The following is a 10,781-nucleotide window of genomic DNA, read 5'->3' on the forward strand; positions in this document are numbered from 1 at the left end:
CCTTTTGTTATGAAACAACTTTTTCATAGTCAATTCAAATTCGAATTTCAAACATTTGAATTCAAACTTTCAAACACTTAAATTCTAAATTCAAATTCAAATTCTAAATTCAAATTCAAAATTCTAAATTCAAATTTCAAATTCAAAATTCAAATTTCAAAATTCAAAATTCAAATTTCAAATTTCAAATTTCAAATTCAAAATTCAAATTTCAAAATTCAAATTTCAAATTCAAAATTCAAAATTCGAATTTCAAAATTTAAATTTCAAAATTCAAAATTCAAATTTCAAATTCAAAATTCAAAATTTAAACATTTGATAATTAATTTAACTAATTAAATTAATTAGTAATATCTTGGACTATCCAAGCCCATTACTTAGTTCATGCACCCTCCACCCTATCTGTGGAGTTCCAAACTACTTCTTGGGCTAATAACAACATAGCCACTGACATAAATGGGCTTGGGCCCAATAAGCCCACAACCCATCTAATGACAACACAGAGCACTAGCAATGTTTTGTTGCCCCAGAACTAGTTAGATTAGTGACTTGATCATCCTATTACATATATTTGGTTGCCGTATATATTTCCTTTCGTCTCGGTTACCTTCCCATAAAACCTAGGGTAAGGAAGCGTATCAACCCCTGCGGTTTAGGGTAAGCTTTATTCAAAATAAGGAATCTTCAATTTACAGACTCTAAAGGCAGATCATCTCATGATCTCTTTTACTATGCATAGATTCCCGAGTCCCTGTAAATGTCATTCCGATTTCTCCGGTTTACAGATAACCTATTCTCTCACAGAGATTTGACGAATTCCTTCAGCTTATCACCCTAGCCCTGTGTTCTTTCAGGACAAGCCCAACAGTATACCTATGAGTCTCCATGTTTCAGGCAGACGAGGTGCACAATCAAAGCATGCCTTCTAGAACACAGTCTAGGTAATAAATTCTGGTCTTAGGAAAGACATACCCAAATATAAAGAGACTACTCTAATGATACTCTCTGTGAGAGTTCCTCATAGAGTCTCTTTGTGGGTCTGTTCAGTGCGAGCTATACCCTTATAGGTCCACCCACGACTTTAGCTAAGACATCTCCACATCTGTAGCATATGAGGTCTATACCTTGTATCCATATACAAGTAGATAAGTCGTGCTAGTCTTACCCGAGATCACTGACCCCATTCTCAGTATCTCTAGACTAAGAACATAAAATTAGGAATAAACATCCGGTATTCTTGAATCCTCATGATTGTGATCTCATCACAGATACTCAAGAGATACCTATTTTATTCCACAGAGTTTATCAAGTTATTCATAATATATTAACATTAATATCGAGACAGAATTATGAAACAAGATAAAGAGTGTTTTTATTTATTTTCGACAATATTAAAAAGGTCTACATCTATGTCCTTATTTAATCATAAGATTGTCTCTAGGACACCCAAATACTAACATTAGGATGTTATTAATAAATAATGTGGGATCCATGGATCAAATCCGGAACACTATTGATATCACTTATATCTAACTATTATAGTTATTAATTATGTGAGTTATTAATGCACAAGAAATCAAGGCATGGCTAAGATTTGATGTAACATAAAAAAAAAAATTAAATTAATGACCTGCTTGAGAAAGGTGTAATGAGCAAATATTTCTTTCGTGCATCAGATGTACCCAAGTTGGTACATCTTTTTTCCAAAAGAAGAAATTTTTTTATATATTTTAATCCATATCTTTTTAAGTATTCCCATCAAATCATGAAATGTTTCCTTTTTAGTACCGATATTGGTACATTCGTGGGGTTGAGTATCTAGAGTAGCCTTGTTGGGTAGAGTGAGTAAGTTAGGTACGGTGAATGTTATTGTTATATTAGTTGTGTTGGTATTGTTGTTGGGTGGAGACTCTTAAATGCGAACAATTAAGAGAACAAATTTTGAGTACCATCCTCGTCGTACTAAGCACTTAATATGACAATTATATTATAATTATGTACTCTGAAAAATATATAGTTATAATATTAATTTTTTTTTTTTCACATTAGCTGACATAACTTTAATATTATAATTATTATTTTTCAGAATATATAATTATAATACGACCATCAAACTAGTTACTCAATACGACCGTATTACTGAAGATTAATCCCTCAAATGCAAATGCTTGATTTGACTGATAAGGGTGTTCTATAAAATTTTGTTGTACACTTATTGCCTAAAAGTGTCAGTTGTCGCAACCACACCAAGTACTGAATAACCAAGCAGAAAGGGCATGGTGCTGACTGCTGAATACATTCACCAATTGTGTTTGGATTAGCCCTGATTGAAAAAAGATAGATAAGATTACCACAATTTCAATGAGTAATACCTTCTGGAATGCGGGAGATGGATTCTTTTTTACTTTTGACGGCCATTACAAAGTTATTTCAAAGGTTTAGTTGCCCAAAAGTGACACAATTAAAGACAATGGGTCTCTCCTCGCTTGTGAACTTAATCGGGTAAAATTCACTGTCATTATATCTTGTCAGTCACTATCTACTAAAATTATATAACATCACTCATTAATAAGGTTCTCTAATTAGATAAACAATCTCAACCGAAAAGTTATTGGTGATGCATACATTTTTATTTATATTATTTTCTTAAATCATATTGAGTTTGTATCTCAATTTTATTGTAATATTCCTTCCTTTGTTTTCATTTCCAATTGTTCAAAAGCAATGAAAATTGTTTTAAAAATTAATAGACTAAAAATTGTAAAAAAATAAATATATAAATTATCAAGTCTTGAAATAATAATAATAATAATAATCAAGGAGACAGGATCCTTTGACACCTGTGTCAAATTTTAAAATTTAACACTAAATTCTATCTGTTGATTTTTGCTAATCAACAGTTATCATTTATTGGAAATTAATAGTAATTAATAAATTTGATTCCCAATAAATAATAGTCGTTGATTGACGAAAATCAACGGGTATGATTTGGTATCAAATTTTAAAATTTGACGCTGGTATCAAAGTATCTTATCTCATAATCAAGAAGTAACATAATATTACCAAATGGTGGTACCTTATTTGGCGCATGAGAGCTAAGCAGGTGAAGTGCGAGCATGTGTTCAAATCTCTCCAGTACCATCTTTGGGAGGGGTTTAAAACCTTAATCCTGGAACCGTTCTAAATCGGATTAGTTGTGAAACAATAAACCGATTGAAATATTTCAAAAAAAAAAATAAGTAACATAATATTAAGGTATCATTTTAAAAACAAATAAATCGATTTTATTAGACTGAAGTTGTTGGTGGAGCAAGTAGTTGGACATTGCTTTTGTCATAATAAATGAATGAGCAGGACCACACTGAGATAGTGAGATTTCTCCGAGTTTCATTCTCTCGTAGCTTAGCACTTGTAATTTGTAAATGGTATGTCCCACAAAACCCCATCCACCTTCGTCTCACGTGGCACTCCAAGTAATGGCTGGGACCCACATCCTGTGCCAAACTGCATAACTGGTTTTAGCTGTTAACAAGTAACTCTACCAGCTGTTGAATTAGGAAGAAAATTTATTACACTGTAGCTTCATCTTTTCAATTTCCCATTCATCTTTTCAATTTTTGAAAATTGCATCACATCAGCATCAATTTGAATTTCAGCTACCATCCTACCGTGTAAATATCCTGTTTCACTTCTACAGAACCACAATAATTGTTCCCACCTATGTTATTTAACCCCTAAATTATAACCTAACCGAAGCTGTTATTTCACATGCATGACATTTTCACGTATGATAATAAGGTTAAGGGTTTTATGTTTATCATTTAACATAATATAACTTTACTTTTCTACACACATTAAAGAGGTGAGGTCTACACATTTTTCTTTCTCTTTCATCATTTCATTTTCTCTCTCCCTTTTGATGTGAGGGTTGGAAACAACACTTACATTATGTTACATAACACTAATAAAATCCTAAGGTTAATCATCTTTGATGTTATTACCAAATTTGGCAAAGGAAATTCGTCAATAATTTTTATAAATACTTCTAATGAAATCGTAACAGGTTAGCGGATATTATTTTATGGGAAAAATATTTATCCTTTTAAATGACACAACTTATATCATTTTACTCTAGGCGAAACTCACACCTTTATTTTTTTTGTCAATTCTCTCTCCTTCTTTATTTATCTCTTTCTCTCTTTTAAAATGACACAATTTTAAATCTTTTAAAATGATACGCACTTTTTTCTTACTTTATAAAACAGAATTAAGGATTGGACCATATTAGACGTGATCGAGTTGTAAATCATATATCCGGAGCGAGGGAGAAATTAGGGAGTGATCAATCCCTATAAATTTATACAAGCCTTTAGATTTGAGCATTATTTTTTTTAAGGAGAAAAATATTGTAACAATCAATTAGTGTTACTATTAATGTTACTACCAATCAATTTCACCGTTAGATCGATTATATTGATCTAATAGTTATATTTATTTTCATCTTTATATGATTATGATTCTCTATATTTAATACTTTATATTTATTTTCACCTTTGTATGGTTATGATTTCTCATATTTAATGTTTTTATTCTTAGTAAAATTACACATGTTCTGTGTGCCATGAGATCTCTCTCTTTCTTTTTTGTACGGAATCACCGATAAAAATAAGGGGAAAAAGCAATGAAATTTTAAATGACACAAATTTTATATCCTTTTAGCAGTTCTTAATTATATATTTTTGGACATAAATAATTATAATATTAAAATTGTATTTTTTTTACTATTCACGTCAGCATACAATTTATGAAAAAAGAAAGAAAGAAGTATAACTTTAAGGGGCAGATTATATTTACAAACTTTTTTGTTTACAAACTCTTACAAACTACACTAAGTACGACCGGTTATACTTTAATCATGCAGTGTACGACCGGTCGTACTTAGTGTAATTTGAAAAAAAAAAATTGTAAACGAATCTTATCCCTAACTTTAATATTATAACTATACATTCTCCAAAATACATAGTTAAAACTGTTAAAAACACATAACTTGTGTCCTTTAAAACAAACCCACTAAACCTAAAAATAATGGTAACATTGCAAACAAGAGGCTTCGAACCATGTCACGTTAATCATCTTTCTACAGTTAGTGAACTGTTGTTCAACCTTAATCAACTTTGCTCACTTGCTATCTTACATGTATTTGGTCAACTCTAATCTTTCAAACTTTGTTACTAATTATAATAAACAACATATGGACATGACTTCCCAAAACCTATGAATCTATTGGAAATCAAGCTTGGATAACTGGTTCTTTACTTTTTGATGGCCCAACTGAGTTGTGTGAACTAGAAGACTCTGAGGAGCTGTAGGACACACCAATCTTCTTTAAGGCATTGGATATAAAGCTGCTTGTGCTATAAGACCGAATGGAGCTATCTGAGTCTAGCACTCCAGTGTTCAAAAATGGGGGTTGATTTGGTGTTGGAACATCTACATTTGAATTACTTAACATGTAAACAACTTGGCCCATTGATGGCCTAAGGGAAGCAGAAGCTTGTGTGCAAAGCAATCCAATGTGAAACACCCTTGATGCTTCAGTTTCAGGAAAATCACCTCCCAAGCAAGAATCAACAGCTTCAGCCAATTTGTTTGATCGGTAAAGTTTCCAAACCTGTTGCCAAAAGAGCAATTTTTCAGTTGGTAATAACAAGCACACAAAAGGTGTTGAATCCAGTAAGCCTAAAAAAACAAGTTTTATGCAAATTAGGCACTATCTTACAGTTTGTAGAAGGGAGCCAGAGTCCTCTCTAAAGACATTATTCCTCCTGCCACATACAATCTCCATAACAAGTACTCCAAAACTATAAACATCAGCTTTATCTGTAAGTTGTCCTCGAATTAGGTACTCAGGAGCCATGTAACCTCTGCTCCAGAAATGAAAAATCAAGTGTTAATAAGACTATGGAACATGTTAGAGAAATGAATAAAATTACTACTAGTTTTAAATAATAGCTCAAGCTTTTGTGTTGAATGGTTTCTTTACATGCTAGGAGTGCCTTTTCACAAAAAGGGTTGTGCTAGAAATCTACATTAGGAAACTTTTCGTGATCCATATTCTTTAAGGATTTAAACTGAAAAGGTTTATCAAAACTTATATTGCGTTTTTACCTAACTTGATTGAATAGCTCCTTAAAAGCAGCAGCATATTTCAGGAACTGACATGCTTATTATGTATGTATAGTTATTATATATGGTGAACATTGTAAAGAACCAATTCAACCCAAAAGCTTAAGCTGTTGGGTGAGGCTACATTAATGGTTTTATATATCTCAACACGCCCCCTCACACGAGAGCCCACTGGGCTTGAAGGGTGGACAATGCACAGGCCCACCTACCTGTGCGAACAAAGAAATTCCACTTGAAAGAAAGTGGGGGGCGGCGAGGATCGAACCCGGTACACCGAGGCTCTGATACCATGTAAAGAACCAATTCAACCCAAAAGCTTAAGCTGTTGGGTGAGCAAATACTAAAATCAAGGACTTACAGTGTTCCAGCAATTCCAGTGCTCAAATGTGTCTTATCAGCAGCAAAACACCGGGCAAGGCCAAAATCTGCAATCTTAGGAGTGAGATTCTCATCCAGAAGAACATTACTGCTTTTGATGTCTCTATGGATGATTCTTATTTTAGTGCCTCCATGAAGATATGCAAGCCCTTCTGCTGTTCCAAGAATGATATTAAACCTTTGTTTCCAGCTTAGAATCTGAGTTTTGTTCTTTTCTGCAAAGAAGATTAGTGTGTCACCTTCCTGAAACTATAGATAAATAAGCATTTGATCTTATGAAGTGAACTTACCAAAGATAAATTGATCTAAACTCTTTTTGGGTAAGTACTCATACACAAGGAGACTCTCAGGCCCTTCAATGCTACAACCTAATAGTTTGACAAGGTTCTTGTGTTCAATTCCACTAATCAAATTTACTTCATTGAAGAACTCATCAACCCAATGCCTGTTATTGAAGATCAATCTCTTAACTGCAACAACTTTCCCATTTGGTAGAATACCTCTGAAAACTGAACCAGCTCCTCCTTGGCCTATTTTTCTTGAAGAGTTGAAATAATCTGTGGCCTTCTCAAGAGTTTCGTATTTGTAATTCAAGCTAGATTTGCTTATAGAAGAGGAAATCTGACCAAGATTATTGTTTTCTGAGGAGAAAAGAAACACAGCATAAGAAAGTTAAGACTCACAACTCACAAATATATCTTATTGGTGAATAATGATAATTTCATTTCATGAATTTTCACCTTTTCTTATCTTTGATAATTTCCTGAAGACTGCATAACAGGCAGAGAAAGCAAGCATCATAACTGCAGCTGCAGCTAACACTGCTGCTATTATGGCTCCTCTTCTTAAAGACCCTGAAAAATGGAAAAGAAATATTTTCTCTCTCAGTGCCATCTATGAACATAGATCTAGAATTTATTTAGGCCAAAGTTCAGTAGCATAGGAAAATTGAAGAGTAACAGAACTTTTCTTTACAACAGACAATGAATATGAAATAAATAAACAAACAAATGAATAAAAAGAAAATTCCAAGGTGAGGTTTAATTCCCATGATCCAATTAAAGGGCAAAGACAAATCTCGGCACACAAGACTCCCCAACTTATGAGGGTACATATAAAGGTCGATGGTATATTATTCTTGCAGATTTTCAAAAAGGTTGTTTTCCAGACTCAAAATCATTGATCTTTCGATCACAAAAAGCAATCTTTCCATTGCTCCAAGTCTCTCCATAATCCAATTATCTAGAAAAAATGTGAAATAGAAAAACTATAATCTAAAAAGCAATAACACACTTACAGTTTCCACCCTCTCCTGCACCTTCTTCATTGTAGAACTTCTCAGTTGAATATCTCAAATAACACCCAGCATTCAAGGCCCTCCCTTCCCTCTTTGGCAAGCAACCTTTAACCTCCTTCCCAGCTTTCATCAAGCAATCTCTGCACCCATCACTCCCAACAGTGTTCCAGCACTGTGCCAAAGCATAAACACCCTCAACTTCTCCCACAGAAAACCCACCTCCCTTATCAACAGCCAACACTGCAACTCTATCAACCACTTCAGCAACACTCTTCTGAAGCTCAAACCTTTCAGCTTCATCAACAGCCACACCATTCTGGGAGGTGCAGTTAACTGTATCCATCAAAGGGTCAGTGACCTCAGAGTAGAAACTATAGTTATCATAGCGAAGGAAGCATCCATCAAGGTATATGCGAGCAGAGACAGAAGGGAGGCATCTAGGGAGCTTGGTGCGGCTTGCAGCATAGCAGAGAAGGCAATCAGTGTGAGAAAGGTCTTTGAAGCATTGTGCAAAGCCATAGATTGGAATGGCTCCTGAGATGTTCACAAAGTGAGTGCCCCAGTTGTGGTTGGTAACAACCTGTGAGAGGCTCTCCATTTCTTTGATGAAACTTGGGATGTAGTTGGCTTTTAATGGGGCTTTGGATGTGCCACAATAGAGTCCAGCTTCTGAGATTCTTGGATCAGAAAGTGAGTGGGGTAGTAAAGATGAGAGGAAAACTATAGTGAAGAGAAACCATGATGGGTTCTTCTTCTTGTTGTAGATTGGATTTGAACTGTTTTTGGAGAACATTTCTTGCTATGATGTTATTATGGCTTTAAGTCTTTAACTACTGTTTTTCCCTACTTGTGGGAAAGAGTTATAAGGTCTTTTTCTCTTGCTGCCTTTGTGTTATTGTGTGAGAGTGTTGAAAGAAGAGACAGAGAGAGAGAGAGAGAGAGCACTGGGAAAAATAGTCAACAGTTGTCAACTTCAAAATTTCTTCTTCTTGTTGCTTAGTTTATTGCTGTCTTACCCCCATACTTGTGGACTAGGACACTGTGTGTAGACACAAATCTGCTTGCCTAAACATAATCACTTTTCTCCTAAAAATGAAAAGGTAGTTAAATGGCAGATCAAGGCCTTTTGACGCATTTTTCATGCAAGTAATAAATAATTTTACCAAGTCAATGTGATTTTAAGAGAATTTACCAGAATAATGCAGTAAAATATATGGTATTGTGCTGTTTAATTCACATACACGGGTGTGTTTTACGCCGGGGGCAAATTATTATTAATCATGTAAACATGTACAATCCCTTGTGTTTTACTGCATTATTTTGATAATTTTTTCTTAGAATCACATTAACTTAAAAAATAATTTTGAATTTTGCATAGTATAGTCCAAAGGCTAACGGATCAAACTTCTAACCTCAAATTCCATCGAAATTTTAATTTTAATTTTAATTTTGACTTTTTTTTTTTGGCTATAACGAGTCTGGTTATTAACTCAAGATATAATATGAATGTCAAGAGATCAATTATAACAATTTTAATGATAAAACTTGTAAAACAGATAAGAACAAGTTATTTAATTACTAACACTAATATATCAATGAATTGTGATAAATATTTTTATCTTTTTAAATTACTAATATTATGTCCATTTTAATCATTATTTTGTTGAAACTCAAGTCAGAATAAATTCAAAACCTGGTTGGTATTTTAAGAGCTTGTTTGATTGTGTTATTATTATTTAAAAAAAAAAAACTGTTTTGTAGAATAGTTAATGAAATAAGTATTTTTTGTGTTTTTTCTATTTTGAAAGTTAAAAATCAAAACATAAAACAAGAATAAATCAGACATATTCTCTTAATTTAATTCTAAAAACTAAAAAGGAATTATAATTTTAGAATTATTTTGTAAAAAAGACCTTATCAAAAACAAATTCTATTTTTTTTTTAAAATCAAAAACTTATTTTCAAAAACAATAATCTAACAGGTGCTTAGTGTTTATTTTTTGCGTTTGACAAATGCACTACATAAGTGGTCCCAATTTGACTAGGGCAACAAAATCAATGCGTCGGTGTGCTACGTGTCGGATGAGACCCTCCTTAGATAACCAACCATGTGTGTATGTGTATCCACCGCAGACAGCTAACAATGGGAACAGAGACATTACGAATTAGAATTTACCGACTTATTTGAACAGGGATAGGATGAATATATTGTTTTATATTTTTCTAACACAGTTTTTATTATAAAATAAAATTATAAATATTATCAGTATCAAGCGAATTCAGATTATTTAGTAAGGTCATCATTTAATTGTATTAAATAATAAAAATATAATTTAGCTTAAAAAAAATTAAAAATGTTAAAAAGTTTGTTGCTGAGATTTTGTAACTTCTCAATTAATAATAAATAATTAAAGTGATAGTTTATCAAAAATAAATAAATAATTAAAGTGATACTAAGTATGTATTATACGTGCATTTTTATATAAGTATAAAATTAAGAAGTATAGATATTAAAGAAAAATTATTTGAAGTTATAAGAAAGATATGTATAGTTAATTTAGATAAAATTTTAAAAATATAGATTAAAAAGAAAAATATTTAAAGTTATACAGAAAACATGCATAATTTAAACAAAAGAATTTAAATTTAAAATATAAAAGAAGGAAATTCAGAATGACATGAAAATTTTATGAAAAAATGGTTTTAAGAAATTAAGCCACTTTCAACTCAAGAGAATGTATTTTAATTGGATCTGAATCCTCTTATGTGAAAATTCACATGATCTTGTCATGTGGAAAATCATAACCATACAAAGGTGGATCAATAGTAATACAGGAGGAGAGAAAAAAAATGTTAGAATAGGTAGTTACGAAATCGTAACTGTTGGTTTACCTTTGTATAGTTGTGCTCTTCTCATATG

General features: G+C 32.5%; 1 protein-coding gene across 2 annotated transcripts; it reads right to left on the reverse strand.

The window, feature by feature from the left end:
* Positions 1-4,957: 4,957 nt before the first annotated feature.
* LOC133294171 (cysteine-rich receptor-like protein kinase 42) lies at positions 4,958-8,725 on the reverse strand. 2 transcript variants are annotated; one of them, XM_061492819.1, is made up of 6 exons: positions 7,862-8,725; positions 7,305-7,418; positions 6,855-7,205; positions 6,545-6,779; positions 5,780-5,924; positions 4,958-5,671 (listed from the first exon to the last, which is right to left on the reverse strand). In XM_061492819.1, the coding sequence occupies exons 1-6, from the start codon at positions 8,652-8,654 to the stop codon at positions 5,291-5,293; spliced, it is 2,019 nt and encodes a 672-aa protein (XP_061348803.1). In that variant the 5' UTR covers positions 8,655-8,725; the 3' UTR covers positions 4,958-5,290. The 2 variants fall into 2 exon arrangements, with proteins under 2 accessions (XP_061348803.1, XP_061348804.1); XM_061492820.1 differs by lacking the exons at positions 4,958-5,671; positions 5,780-5,924 and having other exon boundaries at positions 6,541-6,779.
* Between the last annotated feature and the right edge of the window lie 2,056 nt (positions 8,726-10,781).

This window comes from Gastrolobium bilobum, unplaced genomic scaffold (assembly GCF_033153095.1).
Source record: "Gastrolobium bilobum isolate Gb01-03AN ecotype WA unplaced genomic scaffold, APGP_CSIRO_Gbil_v1 utg45992, whole genome shotgun sequence".
Lineage (NCBI taxonomy): Eukaryota > Viridiplantae > Streptophyta > Magnoliopsida > Fabales > Fabaceae > Gastrolobium > Gastrolobium bilobum.